At 46.6% G+C, this 16,619-nt stretch overlaps 2 protein-coding genes across 2 annotated transcripts in view; both read right to left on the reverse strand.

Annotated features, from left to right (window-relative positions):
- CCDC86 (coiled-coil domain containing 86) overlaps positions 1 to 5,406 on the reverse strand; it is a 13,947-nt gene extending 8,541 nt beyond the window's left edge. The window contains exon 1 of the mRNA XM_015411387.1: positions 5,383 to 5,406. Coding sequence (XP_015266873.1) covers positions 5,383 to 5,406 — 24 coding nt within the window. The remainder of the gene's footprint in view (positions 1 to 5,382) is intronic.
- MS4A5 (membrane-spanning 4-domains subfamily A member 5) lies at positions 2,684 to 16,551 on the reverse strand. Its single transcript, XM_015411388.1, has 7 exons — positions 16,381 to 16,551; positions 13,215 to 13,390; positions 11,354 to 11,473; positions 10,148 to 10,204; positions 8,258 to 8,404; positions 6,423 to 6,542; positions 2,684 to 5,768 (listed from the first exon to the last, which is right to left on the reverse strand). Exons 2-7 carry the CDS (start codon positions 13,386 to 13,388, stop codon positions 5,757 to 5,759), a joined length of 630 nt encoding a protein of 209 aa, XP_015266874.1. The 5' UTR covers positions 13,389 to 13,390; positions 16,381 to 16,551; the 3' UTR covers positions 2,684 to 5,756.
- Between the last annotated feature and the right edge of the window lie 68 nt (positions 16,552 to 16,619).

Below are 16,619 nucleotides of genomic sequence, written 5' to 3' on the forward strand. Positions count from 1 at the left end.
GCGAAGTGGCGCAGGAGGACGCGCCCACCGTCGCGGTCCTGACGTCATCGTGCAGCGACGCTCGTGAGCGCCTAGAGCGACGGGGGCGGCGCCTCTACCTCCTCCTCGCGGCCTTGGGAGGGCTGCGCGAAAACCAACGCCGGACCCCTCGCCTGTATGTACAATCCCCCGTGGGCTTTGGGCTAGAAGGCGTTTGGAAGGGGGGGGGGGTTTAGCTAGCATCCCCTTTGCTGCAGCGGGAGGCGTCCCTTGCATGCTTTTTGCTAGACTAGGGCCAGGGGTCATTTCCTAGGAAAAGAGGTGCAGGGGCTCATTAGCATAACTCATTTGCATATGCCACACCCCCTGGCATCACCCGGAAGTGTGTCAGAAGGCAACACCCACCGCTCGGGCTCCACTGGACTCTTTTGGATGGCTAGCTGTTTGGGACGGGGGGGGGGGGGCTCTGCAACTTACCTGGCTCTTGCTCTGACTGAGGGCTGCTGGGAGCAGAGGGTGGGGCTTGTTGCACGTGCTCCTTACTGCCCAAGCGCCACTCCTGTGTGCTCCTGCAGGAAATGACCCTTGACTAGGGCTACCACCAGGTGAACCAAGTTGGAGTCCAGTCAGGCACCTTTAGGACTAAGGAAGCTTTTTCCCCAGTCATATGAGCTCTTGTGGGCAGCAGGGGTCATTTTGTAGAAAAAGAGCGAGGGGAACTCATTAGCATATGCCACACCCCCTGACATCAGGGGCCCGGCAGTGGACCTGCAAGGCCAGCGGGAGTGCGAGGAAGCCCCGCCAAGGCCCTCCCTGGCCCCAGGCAGGCAGGGGTGGGGAGAGGCGGGGAGGAAGCAACTTACCCTCCCTCTTCTCCTGCCTCCTCCTGGCTGAATGAGGGCCGGAAGCAGGGCAGCCGGAAGCAGGGGGCGGGGCTTCATCATGTGCCCAGCCCCCCTGCACCTCACCCGGGGGAACTGCGTTCCCCCCCGAAATGACGTCTGGTGGGCAGGCATATGTGGGTTCTACCAGGGTACTTTAATCCATCATGGATGCCGCTCCAGCAGGATCACCTTAGCGATGCTGCTGGCCCAGCCTCTCTGATGGCTTCCAACACACTCCCCCCACCTCCTACACCTAACAGGCGGTTGTCTGTCAGGTGCAGTAGCAGTTGCTTAAAGCCATGAGGGAGTTCGCCCCAGCAGTCTACAGAGAGGTCCTTCAGTAGAGAAAAAAGAAGTACCTATGTCTCACTTCATTTTTTACACTACAATCTTCTCTATTAGAATTCCTACAACAAATGTTACATTTCAAACTTTACATCATCAGTATTATAACTGGATTTACGGAAGTTAAATACCGTAGCGAAGCACGGGTATCAGGCTAGTAAGAACATAAGAGAAGCCAATGTTGGATCAGGCCAATGGCCCATCTGATCCAACACTCTGTCACAGTGGCCAATCAGGAGGTCCAGCAGTGGGGCCAAGACACTAGACGCCCTCCCACTGTTGCCCCCCCCATGTAATTACACTCCATGTAATAATATCTGGGAAAAACTAAAACCTAGCAAAACATTTTTATATTTCTTGTTTATGGATCCAGGCAGCCTTTTCATTCAATCTTGGCCAATTCCCTTCCTTATTACACTCCATATCACAGGGCTTTCATCCATGCAGGTCCCATGATTACAAACATAGTGTATTTGATGGCCAAAGTGGACCCCCTCCTCCCTTTTCCACTAGTGGAAAAACTGTTCGGATTCTACCCTATATGTGGACTCTCTTAATGAGATCACTGGAATACCAGTTTGATACAGAATTCTGGCAATAGTACAGAAATTATTTTTATTCCAGTGTTACACTATAAAGAAAATAAAGTGGGTTCAGAATGCTATGCTAAATACACTGTTGTAGTTCTATGGTACTGTTTTTCACTATAAATCTATTTACTGGTTTGTTATGCAGGAAGCAGCAGAACCAACACAGGTATAGGCACATAGGAAAACTTTGGAACCAGCCGTTTCATGCCAGATGAAATTAGTAATGTACAACTTTACATGTAGAGTGACCAATATATTTTAATTGGAATACAGAAGACACATGGCTGGAAGGAGCTGTATAACCCTCAGTCAAGCCAGCGATACTATATAAAAACAGGAAAGTTGATTCAAGCCAGGCACAAAGAGATTCCATTGAATACACCATGCTAATGATACACTAATCTGTGCAACACTAGCGCAGTGGTTTAAGACACTTGCTTTCTGTGATGTGTAATTCTAATAAAGTTAGTACGATTGCTCACATTTATGTACTAGGTTATAAATGCAGCAACTGCTTCTTTTCTTGCAATTTTCCTTTACAGGAGACTCTCTCAGCTATGTAAAAAATGAAAAAGTAATAGGCTATGGCCTAGTCCGTAACACCCTTTGAAAACAATGGTGGGCTGTTATATCTGAACTGACCCTAACACTATTCATATCATCCAAAACGACAGATATGCAATTTGGGGGGGGGGGGTGTTCCCCCAGGGACTTAATTTTTCTCTCTCCAAATATAGAGACAATCTACAGCAGGGGTGGCCGAACTGCAGTTTGGGAGCCACATGTGGCTCTTTCACCCAGTTTAATTTAATGTTCATAAAAAGCAAATTTGCATATTTTTCAATAAAAATGTTTGTGTAACATTTGTTCATGTCTTGTGGCTCTCAAACATCTGAAGTTTATTCTCTGTGGCTGTTACATTAAGCAAGTTTGTGGCCACCCCTGATCTACAGGTACCAATTCCCATGTATAAGACAGATACAAAACATTTTCAAATATATGTTGTTTAAATGTGACTTATTTTGTACAGAATTAATATGCTATAATGAGTATGGTAATGAGTATGGTAATACTGTTGAAGCTTTGTGGTTTCCATGTTATAAATCTGAACTTGATATCAAAATATGCTGCATGTTTATGTTCAAGACTCTTTCCATCCGAATACCACATTTCGTTTCTGAAATTTGTTTTCCTTTCTCATATGATAAAACCTAAGATATGTGTCCTAGGAAGTATAGGATGCAGCAGTTTTTAATTATTTCTCTCTCAAGTAGTCAAAATTTTGCCTATAAAAAACTATTTATACTAAATTCCATAAATCCGTTAAAAAGACAATTTATATTCTGTTACAAATTATGGATTTTATGTAGTTAAAGCTGTAAAGCAAGCTTAGTTTTGATAAAAAGAAAGTATTGCATATATTTCAGTTGTCCCCAAATCCCCCACCCCCCGGGAACAAATTTATACCATTGGCTTCAAAATTTTCAAATATTTTATATCTGTCCAAAACTAAGTAGAGTCATTGCCCAGATTGCCAATAATATCGCTAAAATATGACCTGCATAAATCTACCCAGTGAGTTCATAGCAAAGATGAGACTGGAACCAGAGAAATACTGATGCACAATTCAGCCTCTTAAAACACAACAGTACAGTTGCCTAGATCATACCCATACACATGAATAGGCATGTGTAATAATCCTTCTGAAGTTATTAATTACAACAGTAATTTCAGGCATGGTTCCCCCAAAAGAAACCTGCTGAAAGATCTCTTGAGTTCTTAAAGACAAACTCCAGAAAGGTTCCATATTAGTGTTCTGCACCCTAAATGACGAAGATTCTCATGGTACATAAACCAGTGTCTGTTTGGCAGATGCAGCCTTAAGACAAAGTTCTCAAAATACTTGAAGCCTAGTTAACAGACACTAACAGAGTGAACATTCTGCAGTCAACTGGGTTCTCGCTAAAGTGATGCAAAAAAAAAAGGAATCAGATAATCAAGAAACATTTCTTGTAGCAGTAGTTCTCATGCTATGTTTTACTGAAAGCCAATTCTGATATATGGGCCAATCTGTGCAGTTAGCAGAAATCTGGTATAGCTCTTCCTGGAATGTACTACTAGAGAATGCAAAAGGGGAACTGTCTTCTTTAATGTTCTGCCTTCTAAAAACCTTCTTGCCCATATAAAACTAGCAAGCAGTGAAGACGAGTGCAGCCTAGACTTCTCCCTGACATACTGCTTTTCTACATGTGGGGATTTTTCCCATGGGAGAACATTCATGCATATAGTCTCACCCTTGCATGAAGTGATACTATTTAGAAGACACTTGATTTTGCTGAATCCAAAACTGACTTGATTCTGCTGAATGCACGGATTGGCTTACAATCTTTCCTTATTTCTATTATCATGGGGAATTAATACTGCATACTATCACACCTTTAACATACTGTATCAAGTTCCTGAAAGCTTATTTGATTTCCATTAAATGGAACATCCACTATTGAATTATTCACATTATTCACATTCACCTTGAGCAGTATGTCTTGGCTTTTTGCTGAACATAGAACATTAGCGATTAATTTTCCTGTATCTTGTATATATTCTATTCATGCTCCTTCCCTGCTTCTTTAGTGCAACAAAATCATTTAAGGAGACATCAGCCTCTCTGCCTCCGAATGTGCATAACATTAACATTTTTCTTACAGCATTTATTCTCATTGGGTTTAGTCTTAAGAATGGCAAGCAGGACTTCCACCTGTGGAACAGATCTCTTCCAACTCCCCCCTGTTTTCTGCAACCCACCACACCACTCAAGAATCTGCTCCTAAGGGTCAGGGGACCCTCATGAAGAGATGCCATATAGGGGATTGCTTCTCAAGTAGGAATCCAAGGAGTCCGAGAATGGCTCACTGTTGTGTGAGCAGAAGGCACCTTTGGATCCAACCCACAATCTTTTGGGTACCTCTGTGAAGCAATTCCCACCTATCTCCAAGTAACATTAGAAGTAGGCTGGAGTTATCTGCTGTCAGACTCTCCCCTCTCATGAATTATTGCAAGCAGATGGGTGGTTATCTAAGTGGTATAGTTCAGTGTCCCTTATAAGAAGTGGTGACACAGTAAGTGTACAAACCCATCTGAACATCAAACATTGTTTTGTCTAGAGTATTGGGGCAAGCTTCAACATGAAGGGTCTTTGGTGGGTGTATGCATGCAGGGAGATTTTGTAATGTATCTTTATCCTCTGGTTAGAAAAAGCAGTAGGCACTGATGCAGCACTTTCCCTGAGAATTCTTCTGATGGAGGAATAAACATGGAAAACAATGCAAATGTTGAAAAACCCACACTGATTTTTTCAGAAAGATCCACAAGCAAGCTACTAGTTTACTGACTGGCTCTTACTCCATATTTTTTTTCCTGAAAAATTCACAGGGACTTCCCATTTCAATGAAATTTGTCTTGGGTATATTCCACTACAAAGATCCTTTCAAAACACTTCCATGAGTGAAAGTGCTGTTGGAAAAAGTCCAGAAAAATCCAGGGACTGTTTGGTCATTCACTGCCCTCTGTCCCTTAAACATACATACCCTCGCTACAACAAAGGAGAACATGGTTAGTTATCTCCCAGAGACAGGCAGGAGAGCTCAAAAATGAGCCTTTGAAGGTATAGAAAGTATACTCTCTTGATATTGTACAGAAGTATAGAGGAAGGCTCTGGTATTACTGAATGGCCCTTCCGATGAAGGAGAGTTTGCAGAGCAAACTGGCATAGGGTTTTTCTTCTCTGGACAGCAAAACATCAGAATGCAGAAATGGTTTCTTCTTTTGATGACTGGGGTCCACCTGGGAAAGGTGATGACTCTGTAAGAAGTTCACAGCTGACAGGCAAGGAAAACCTTTAGGTCTGTGCTCAGTGCGTCTGCAAGTGGTGCAACAGAGAGAGTGGAGAGAAGCCTCTTTTCTATCTTGATGCCTGGAAAAAATACATCAGAACACAAAGAAGAAGAGAAGAGATTGGATTTATACCCTTCGGCCCTTCACTACCCGAAGGAGTCTCAGAGCGGCTTACAAACTCCTTTCCCTTCCCTTCCCCACAACAGACACCCTGTGAGGTGGGTGGGGCTGAGAGAGCTCTTGACAGAAACTGCTCTTTTTCAAGAACAGCTCTTGTCAGAACTACGGCTTGCCCAAGGTCAGCCAGCCAGGTGCATGTGGAGGAGGAGTGGGGAATCAAACCCGGTTCTCCCAGATTAGAGTCCATGCACTTAACCACTACACCAAACTGGCTCTCAAACAGAAGTGATCTACAAGCTTTACCCTTCTAATAAACGCGTACAGGGAAGAACAGTGATGACCACTGAAGAGGCAACAAAGGTATCAGAGTAACTGCAACTCTGAAACCAAAATGACATCTTTCATGGAAGCAGGACATAACTTCTAGCCATACTGTTAAAGCCAGAGGAGGAGAGGGAGCATTTTTGGAGCTAATATGCAACCAAGCCTGTGATTGTCTTTCTACATAATGGTTTTGATTGGATGGATGGGTGAGGAAGGGTGGTATTTAGGGCTGGATACACCACAGCAATAGCAAGTATGCAAGGCAAAAAAAGTGGGGTTCCATCCTCACCATCTGTCTATAGGACTGCTGTCTTGTAGACTTGAAGACAACCACCACAGCAGTGAGAGAGATTGCCAGTTCCAGCAGTGAAAGGATGATGAACACTGAGTTCATGCCATACACAAGCACCTGCGAGCAAAGGGAAGGAACAATCATGTGGGTTATCACTGACCCAGCCGTATGGAATTGCACTGTCTGACCATAATTTCAGAAGGAATGCCCTAAACCACAGCTGGGGAATACAACAGTCAACATTTCAGAACAGTTCAGTCCTGTGATCTGTTGGCTTTAATATCTTGAATGTGATGTGAAGGCTTTTGAAGAACATACAAGAAACCTGCCAAGAGGCAGAGGTATGGACAACTGTGGTCCTTCAAGAAGGTCTTGGAGATGAAGCCCAACAACTGCTGAAGTTTGGCTTAGCTCCAAAGCTTGGATTCTCTAAAACTTTTCGTTAAGACAGGTAGTTTAGGAAGATCCTAAAACAAACCTTTCTAGGGAGATTACAAATGAGCATCAGCTCTAGGGATGGGCATGAACCAGCTCATGGACTATAGTTCGAGATGAATTTTGGCCAGTTCATGGTTCACAAAGTGAAGTTTGTGGCAGGTCAACTGGCACAAATTTTCTAGCTTTTGTGGAGGTTCGTGCTGGCTCATGAACAGATACATCTCCAGACACTGTCTCTGCTCAGTTTAAATGTTTACACAACTTCAAAGCAACAGAGGGAGTGGAACCCAGAGGACATGTAGAGGAGTATCTGGGGGAGGTCCCCCACAACTTTGATGTCTTTCGCTTGCACAGGCACCTTCTTGGGGGGGGCATAACTCAGACCCCGTAAATCCAATCCTCACCAAACTTGGACGGCAGGCAAAGGAGAGTCAGCCACAGATTCCCTGCAAGTTTGGTGTCTCTAGCATGCTGGGGAGCCATTCTAGTGAACCACGAACCTCACAAATCAAATCCATTTGTTTGACTGCTAAAAGTTTGTGATGGTTCATTGTGTGCAAACTGGGCATGCCATGAACCCCGAACTGAACCACATTTCCCCAGTTCATGCCCATCCCTAATCAAGTCCTCAGATCAAGTTCTTTTCTTCCCTTTCTTACCCCATTTAACTAAAACTCTGGGGACAGCATGTGTAAACTGGACTCACTGTTAATATAAATTTCTTGTAGGAAGATGAGGGAGGGACATTCAACCCCAAAGAACCATTAACATCACAGCTCATTTGTAGCAGAATACTTTGATCAGGTTTGAATTGGCCGTTCTTAGTATGATTCACTTTTTCTGCAGTAAACAGACATGAGAATCTCAGTTTACTTTGGATACTCTTCCCAATGTTCCCTCTAAGCTGTGGAGTCTTGTGAGGAAAAGTTCTCCTTTGTGAGCTCCTGGCATGAAAGTTGTGAGCGAGATATTTGGCCACTGCATCAATGAGTGTGCTCTGGAGCCATCCTTCCTGAGCAAAGACAAAAATGTGTGAGCCGGAGGCTAAAAAACTGTGAGCTGGCTCACACTAACTCAGCTTAGAGTCTTCGCTGCTCTTATTTCTACCTCTTTCATGAAGGTACCTAATATTCATTCTTAAACATTGAAACAGGGAAAAAATATCTCAGCACCTTTGGAATTGTGCACCTTTGTGTTCCTTTGATATCTGGCCACTGACATGGTATAAATGATAATGGAGTGGAATATTTTCAACATATATTAACTATTTTCTGCATTCATTTGGACATAAAATAGCTTTGAATGTTTCTGAATGCCTTGAGCCCTAGATCAATGAGATCGTTTGAAGCAAGTCAGGAATTGCTGCCACATGCATAGGAAGAATAAAGAAATACCTGTTTAGCACTGGAGCAATAATATTCGCCACTGCCACCACAGATGTTGTCTTTTACAGTCTCTTCTCCAATCTCAGTACCATGGAGAATTACTGCTACTACGGAAGCCCCACTGACCAGCAAGTTGACAAGCAAACAGAGTCTCCCCTATAGCAAGCACACCAAGACAACTAGTTAGGAAATATGAACCTAAAACTGACGTAAGGATATCATGACTGTTGTTTTTCCTGGTATGTTTTCACAGTTTAAATAGGAATGAAAGAACAATTGTTCTCATCTTACACATGACACAGTGATTTGCTCCATGTTTTCAAGATGCTTTCTGCATAATTAATCCAGGTGCATTTTACCATGCATGCATGACACCCCCTTTTTTTTATGGAACTCCAGAACTCTCTCCCCAGCGATATTTTCCTTACACGTCCCCTTACACGTTTCCACCTTCAGCCAGCAGGTGAGGACTTGTTTGTTTTATCTGGTGTCCCCTCAGTGATCCCTCCTACCTCCTCTGTCGTCCAAACTCTGTCAATTAAAAAAAAGAAACTCGTCCTTTCCAAGCAATGGCTAGACTGTGGATTGCACAGATAGCCAAATAGCAGCCACTCACTGTTGGTGGCAAGAGCAGCATTCACAGTGGCTGAATTCTGTACAATATTTATATATTTGGGTAAAGTAGCCAAATGTGACAGGTAATTCCAACAGTGCAGACATTTATGCCAACTGCCGGTTAGATTTTCCCCCCTTTAGATCCCTGGATCTGAGATGGAAGCTCCAGCTGAGTGACGCCAAGCAGGCCAGCAAGGATGGTGGTGAAGGAGGCTGAGGACTGAGCTGGGCCCGTTCCTCCTCTTGTCCCTTGCAGCAGGCAAGGAGTGCTGCTGCACTGTGTGCACACAACAGTGACTGAACAATCATTGCCCAAAGTGCAAATGCACATTTTCAGTCCTTGTACAATCTCCGGTCAAGTAAGTTTTTGTAGTGCTTCAAAACCGCACAACCATGTTTGACCAGGAAAAATGAATGTATGGGAGCAACCGTGACTATTATATTACCTCCAGACCTTTCAAAAGCTCTCACATCTTACAGCCCTGATTTGTTGGCAGTGCAGAAGTACCACACAGACTACAAAGAGGGATGGATGGAGAGCACCCTCCCTTGACTTGTACACTCTTGACTGGCAAAATCTGCAGGTGTCTGCTCAGCAGTCCTGCTTAACGGGCTGCTTAACTAGAATCACAGAATCATAGAGTTGGAAGGGACCTCCAGGGCCATCTAGTCCAACCCCCTGCCCAATGCAGGAAATTCACAAATACCTGCCCCCCCCTCTCACACACACAGTGACCCCTGTTCCATGCCCAGAAGGTGACAAAAAAACCCTCCAGGATCTCCAGCCAAACTGGCCTGGAGAAAAATTGCTTCCTGACCCCAAAGTGGTGATCAGCTTTTCCCTGGGCACGTAAGAAAGGGCCACAAGTACTAAGCACAGAGGCAACCCTTCCTGCCTTCCCTTCTCATGATCTGCCTATCTGGAGCATGTTAAAATCCAAGACCAGAAATTCACTAGTGAATTATTAATCTGTGTTATCCTATGAAAATATGCCTGCTGCCCAGCCTCAGCCCATAAGCCTGTTTATACTGCCATCGTAAATGCACTTTTCCCCATCTGATTTTTCTGACTTTTGCCTCCATTATAATAACTAGCTTTATTGGACTCTACCTCTTCTCCTGACCTTAATGGTTTTGCTGCTAAGTCCCCCAAACAATTCATTTTCTCTGTACAGATGCACAATCCGGCATATGCCCTGAGCAAATATTGCCACCAGCTCTGGCTACATCCATATCATACCTATTTTGGCTTTAATTTGAAGAAATACTTGGGAGAATATTTACCAGCAGTGCATGGTCTCGTTTCTCCATTTCCACCAACAAGGCCCCAGAGAGCAGGAGCTACCCAAGAAAAGAAAAATGAAGAACAATCATCAGGTTGCTTTTCCTTCCGCTCAGGAGTTGCTAGCCATGCTATGAAAAACAGATTCTGAAACAGATTCTGTGGGAGGGAAACCTGTGCAGGGTCTTGGGTAAGGGATGCACCCACACAGCCTAAAGCATGCACCATCACGAGTCAGGCTGCTGAGAGGCTCACAAGAGATGAAGGCTGCGGTCACACGGAGCATTAGCCACCCTACGGAGATGGATGATAGGCAGATTTCCCGGGCGCGATCACACCGCAAGATCTGGGAAGCATAGAGCTCCCGTGGCGAACCCGAGGCTTCCCGCCGAAGATGCGGCGTAAAAAACTAGTACCTCCGAGGTACTAGTTTCCGGAAACCGCGGGGCAAGGGCGGGCGTCTGATCGCCTTTCCGGTGGTAGTCCATGGCATCTGGCACCAGCCCATGTCCCGTCGCAAACAGGTTTTTTTCCCAAGTCTCCACGGGATGCGCACAAGCACCCAACCATGCATGCGCATGAAGAGGATAGCAAAAGTTCCGTTGCTCCGCAGAATTGCACATGCCGTTGGTGAGATCGCGCCGCACCGCTTCTTTGCCGCGCGGGCCTGCTGCGCGTTATTCACCACCTCACCCCCACCCACGGGACCTCGATGGGATGTGTGATCGGGCCTGCTGCGCGTTATTTTGCTCCAGGCCAAACTGCCCCGCCCCCCCCCCCCCGCATTTTACAGCCCGTGTGACCGGGACTGAAAGTGCACAGGTGCTCATGACATCCCCACCACCAAATTCATTCCAATCAGAGCTTTCCTCACAGTGGGTCAAGATGCACTACATGAGCTGAGTAACATCTGAAGCATATCAGAGATCATCTTCAAGGAGTAAGAGGTGCACACTAAACAAGCACATTGCCAGATCTGAAGAACATGCAAGTTCTCTGCATCTGCAGCAGAATAAACACCTAAGCAGGGACTAGCTAGGCAGCTGTGCTGGTTGCCTTGCTTAAGGGTTGTCCTCATGACTCAGCTACAGGCCCCAGTAGCTGTGCTTGAACCCAGACAGATCCCCACAGAAATTCCTTCGAGGCCTGCTTGCTTATGGGAAATGGTGGACGAACTCCTGAGTTTCTTCAAGGCAGATATTGTTTACCAAGATTCCAATCCAGAAGTAGACCCCGCTTTTCACAGTGAGTTTCTTCAAGTCTTCTTGTGCTACTGTCAGGGCAATGCCAAAACTAATCTGTGTAGCCCCCAAAACAATCTGTACAACCTGGAAAGAGAGCAAAAAGAGGTTCTGAATCAGTATTCTTGGGTGTTTGGGTGCATCTGTACCATTGTCGTTGTCGCCCACACTAACTTCCTCCTCATCTTGCTTACTATTTTGTTTTCATCAGCAATAGTTCCATTACCTGAACACCAGCTGCCATCTTTCTCATATGGCTGCATCTTATCACAGTCATCACTACTACAACCATCTCCTCTCTGCCATACTCTTCCTGTCGCCAATGACATCACTTTTGCCATCATAACCACCGAAGCTAAACTTGTTAGCTGCTCTTGGCTTGTACTGAATCTTCATCACTGTCATCCATCTGCAAGGGTCTCTCTGCACTATCATTTTACCCGCCACAGAGAAATACTTACCAGAACACTCATCTTTTTGCTTCAAATTTTTCAGTGGTGATCATTGTTTTTAGTCTAGAGATTATGTTTATTATCCTCCTGATGCCTGAGAAGTCGGTATCTTTCCCATTCCAAGTTTTGTGTATAGTAGGAGAGCTACAGAAGCCGGATCTGCCCATTAAGACCATGACATGGATGGCAGTGTATTTTTTTAGTCAGGTATGGTATCTATCAACGTCTCAATAAACTAAACTTTCTTTGAAGTGAACGGTGTTGAGAACTGATTTAACACTGCCCACCACACAAGCGCATCAGCACAACAGTTCCTGGGGCTGTCTGCTGGGCTGCCATGACGCTTGATCCTGGCCCAGGCAACAGGAAAAGACCTTGGCTGCCATCTGGGTGCATCAGTCTGGGGGTGGCAACTAGGGCCACTGCTTGCCAGGTGCCATGCTGCCAGATGACGCTGGACCTGGTGGCCGGAGAAGGCCCCCTCTGCCACCTGGACGCTTCAGCATGGCACCACCCAGGACAGCTGCAGGCCATGGCTAATGATCCTGCAATGCTGTGGGCTTGGTGCACCTACAGCTCATGGACACACTGGTGCTCTAGGTGACCTCCTAGGTATGCCTAGTGGATGAGACAGCTCTGATCCTCTACTATATCACAACAGCTGTCATCAAAAGTCAGGGTTTATTCTGATCAATGTTAAGGCTAAGAGGTAAAACAGCAGTAATATACTTTTCCTTTAGGGGGGGGAAAAGGTTGGAAACAGTTTACACAGAAAGGTCTAGATTATGAACAGTCCTGGTGGCTCTCTTTCCAAATGTTGCGAAACCCAGTCAGATACTCTTCTCAATACTATGAACCACCACTGGAACTCGACGACTTGGAGGGCAGGAGGCGCCATCTGATCATTCAGTGTGAGGAAGAGTCTTGAAAGCAGTTAAGGACCCTGTCAGAGTTCTGGTTTTTCCCAGCTGTCAGCTTTCATTCCCAATAGTTGCTCTACTCCCCCCCCTCCCAAAAAAAGAAATCCCGCAAGACAGAGAAATGGGGGGGGGCCCTAATGTGCTGGTGTTGTGCTGGCACATGCTGGCATCCGTTCTGATCTATACTGGAAGTGATGCCACTAGATGCTTTAGAATGTACAAGACCTCTGTGGTTTCAACACAGAGATTTTGTAGAGTTTCCACTGTGTAATTTCTGGTTTTACTGGAACCACCACAAGACTGGCACATGCTCCTTCCTCCCCCATTTCTTCCCACCAGCACAACGCCCTGGGATGCTGGGAGGTCTCTCACTATAGCGTGAGACCTGCTGCATCCCTGCAATACGACAGTATTTGGACCTAGTAACATTGAAACATTTACAAAGGCCTTACTTACCCCCAGTGCCTTGGGCAGTGTATTTGCGAAGGTTTTGGGCTGGGCTGGTGTGAGCTGTGAGGACATGGAAGTCGACCCCGACTCACTGAGCACCTCTGCTCCCTGCGGGTCTTTCTGCTGGATGAGTTGGGTGATGATCCTCACATTTCCACATTCTGTTACCATAGCAGCCATTTCTGGAGGAAACAGAGGTTAGATGCCCAGTTATCAGGGGAAAAGCAGGGCGTGGGGGTGGGGTGGGGGGGATACATCAGAGTCGTGTGATGGGAAGAGGGAATGCCAGGATCACTCCGAGCCCATTTGGGCTCTCCTTCCTTTTGAAGTCCTTCCCCACAGCTGCTGTGTGCAACAGTTTGCAAGGTTTTGAGTTCACCAGAACTCTTCATCAGGCCAGATATTACAAAATAAAAAAGAGAAACAAAGCAGATATTTCAAGCCATAATTTCAAGACCATGTCATGACAGCACATGGTGGATCTTCTGGCAGGCAAAAAAGAACAGAAGAATCAGGTTTCAGGTTCCTGCAGGCCAGGAGCCATAAAAGCAGAGGTAATAAATCAATTTAACTCCATGGAAACAAGTACACCCAATGTCCTTCTCAACCAGTGAAAATCCCTCCCTCCCATCCTTTAAGAAGACTTATGACAGATCTGTAATATTTGAGAGGGCATGGATGTAATTGCAGCCTGATTCTTTCAAGTTTCTTCTACTTTTCTGTTCAGAGCTCTTTGAAATGGATTGTTTATTTGGGTTATTGTTGTTGTGAACTACTCAGAACTATTGGAAGGGCAGGGAAATGTTTCCCCCCCTAATCAAATACAGAACCATCAAGACAAGCCATTCCAGCAGATTGCTTCATCTTGCACACATTGCTCAATTTGTTCTTATTTTGTAGTGCCAGCACAGATGTCCTTGTGCTTGGAGAGGACAGTAGTTGATGCAAAGGAACAGTCAGGCAGGATAGGGGGGGAAAGAGAAGCAGAACAACGTCAAAGATACAACCAGCTGGACACTGATTGCAAAAGATTTCTACTGCTGAATCATTTCCCCTACATTCTAGGCCTCCTACATCCCAACTGAAGATGGCAGAACAGATAAAAGACAGGCTGGCTGAAGTGTGGCAAGGAGGGAAGAAACCAGGGAAAGGTTGCCAAGAGGATGGAAAGAGGAAACAGTGCAGGGAGGGAGCTGTAGGTGGCAAGGTCTCCCTTCCACGTCCTTGCGGGTTCCCCATCATGCAAATGAACCGTAGTTTTCCTGGACAGGGAAGAAGGGAAAGCTGAAGACAGGGGGCAGAAACATAGGCTGGCTGGTGGGTGGGAAGGCGAAGAGAGCAGGAAAAGACTGTGCGGGCTTTCAGGGAAGGAAAAGAGGAAACAGTGGAGTGGGGAGGGAATAACATGCCCCCCACAAGTCCTTGCAGGTTCCCACTTGTTTTCGACTTCTGTATTCCTAGTAAGATTGCACTGTCTGTTGTGGTCAGAGTGCTGGACTAGGATTAGAAGGAACTAGGGTTGAATCCCCACTCTGCCGTGGAGGCTCGCTGGGTGAAGTTGGGCCAGTCACCTGCTCCCAACCTAAATGACCTCACAGGATTGTTGTAAGGATAAAACGGAGGAGAGAATACGAATACTTTGATGAATGTTTGGTCCATCCCAGTCAGTCTTGTCTACGCAGACTGGCAGCCGCTCTCCAAGGTCTCAGGCAGAAAAGGGCTTTTCACATCACCTCCTGCCAGATCGTGTTTTCTCGTATTTCCAAGATGTTTTGTGCTTTCATGCCAATAAAGGTATTGTGTGTGTGTGTGTGTACTGCCAGATCTTTTAAGAGGAGATGCCGGGGACTGAACCTGGGACCTTCCGCATGCCGAGCAGATGCTCTGCCACTGAGCCACGGCCCCTCCCCAAAAGGTGTCACTCGCTTTGGGTTTCCATTGGGGAGAAAAGGCAAGGTCTAAATGAAGTAAGTAAATCAATGTGCCAGCTTGGAAGTAAATCCCATAGGAAAGGAGTTATTATGGCTAAATCAGACATGTTTAAAACAGGGATTAAAATGCACAGGAAGGGGGCAAGAAAAATACAAAACAACAGCCTGCACAATCAGATCCAGTACCCACTTTAATACACTTCAGCCTGCAAAACGAGGCCCATCTTAAATGTTAATTGCAGAGGTCGGTTTTGCCGTCCTTTATGGAACACGCAATCTACCGACCCCCGGGCACAACCACTGTGGCCATAACAGACTGCAAGAACCGAAAGCGTCGAGAGGTTCGAGCAACACGGCCAGAGGCGCCACTCAGCCGAGCCCTTCAAATCTACTTAGCACCCTTTTCCCGAAATCCAACCATAACCAGTCCAGTGCCGGATTTACACATAAGCTAAATAAGCTACAGCTTAAAGCTAAAGGTTCCCTTGCTCGAAAGCCAGTCGAGTCCGACTCTAGGGTTGCGGTGCTCATCTCCGTTTCAAAGCCGAAGAGCCAGCGCTGTCCGAAGACGTTTCCGTGGTCATGTGGCCGGCATGACTAAACACCGAGGCGCACGGAACGCTGTTCCCTTCCCACCGAAGTGGTCCCTATTGATCTACTTGCAATTTCTTGCTTTCGAACTGCTCGGGTGGCAGGAGAAGCGACAGCTTAGGGCCTCGCAATCTGCTGGGGCCCCAACTAAGAGCACAATATATAAAAAAAATGATTTCAAATATTAAAAAGGGCCTCTATATTTTAAATTTTCCCCTGAGACCAGCGGATGTAATTTAAAACAAGTCGGGGCCGCTGGGTTCTGTAGAGCTTAGGGCCCCGGCAAGTCTAAATCCGGCCCTGTAACCAGTCCCATGATCAATGTTCCCTCTAAGCTGTGGAGTCTCGTGAGCAAACATTCTACTTTGTGAGCTGCTGGCATTAAAGTTGTGAGCGAGCCATTTGGCTCCTGCATTAATTAGTTTGTTCTGCAGCCATCCCGCCCTGAGCTGAGACAAAAATGTGTGAGCTGGAGGATAAAAAACGGTGAGCTAGCTCACTCTAACTCAGCTTAGAGGGAACACTGCCCATGATCACGTTTCCCTTCTCCCTCCTTCCCCCCCCCTCCCACCGTGGGCCGTGGTGGGGGACCCGCTGGCTGGAGAGCAGCAGCCCAGGAAGCGTCCTGCCCGGCCCCGTGGAAGACTCACCGCCGAGGGCGCCGCGCTCGCTCTCCTGCGTGGAAGGCTGGCGCGGGTGCCGCCTGCGGGGAGCGCTCGGGGGCTGCTGCCGCTGCTGGCCGCGCCTCTGCTCTTCCTGGAAGGGACTGGCCCGGGCCCAGCAGGCAGGCAGGGGGAGGCGCGGGGGACTGGAGAGGGCGGCGCCTGGTTGGCCGCGGCGTCGTGCAGAGGCTGTTTCGGCCGGGAACAGGCGGAGGCGGCTCGTTCGC

Source organism: Gekko japonicus, unplaced genomic scaffold, assembly GCF_001447785.1.
Source record: "Gekko japonicus isolate JY-2015 unplaced genomic scaffold, Gekko_japonicus_V1.1 scaffold2829, whole genome shotgun sequence".
NCBI lineage: Eukaryota > Metazoa > Chordata > Lepidosauria > Squamata > Gekkonidae > Gekko > Gekko japonicus.

What these genes read in the sequence shown, in the direction of transcription:
- MS4A5 (XM_015411388.1), bottom strand. Translation starts at nt 13,388, where the DNA reads ATGGCTGCTATGGTAACAGAATGTGGAAATGTGAGGATCATCACCCAA. An exon ending in AACGAGACCATGCACTGCTG is followed by an intron (nt 8,405 to 10,147) that starts GTAAATATTCTC and finishes TGCTTGCTATAG; the next exon opens with GGGAGACTCTGTTTGCTTGT. An exon ending in ATTGCTCCAGTGCTAAACAG is followed by an intron (nt 6,543 to 8,257) that starts GTATTTCTTTAT and finishes CTTTGCTCGCAG; the next exon opens with GTGCTTGTGTATGGCATGAA.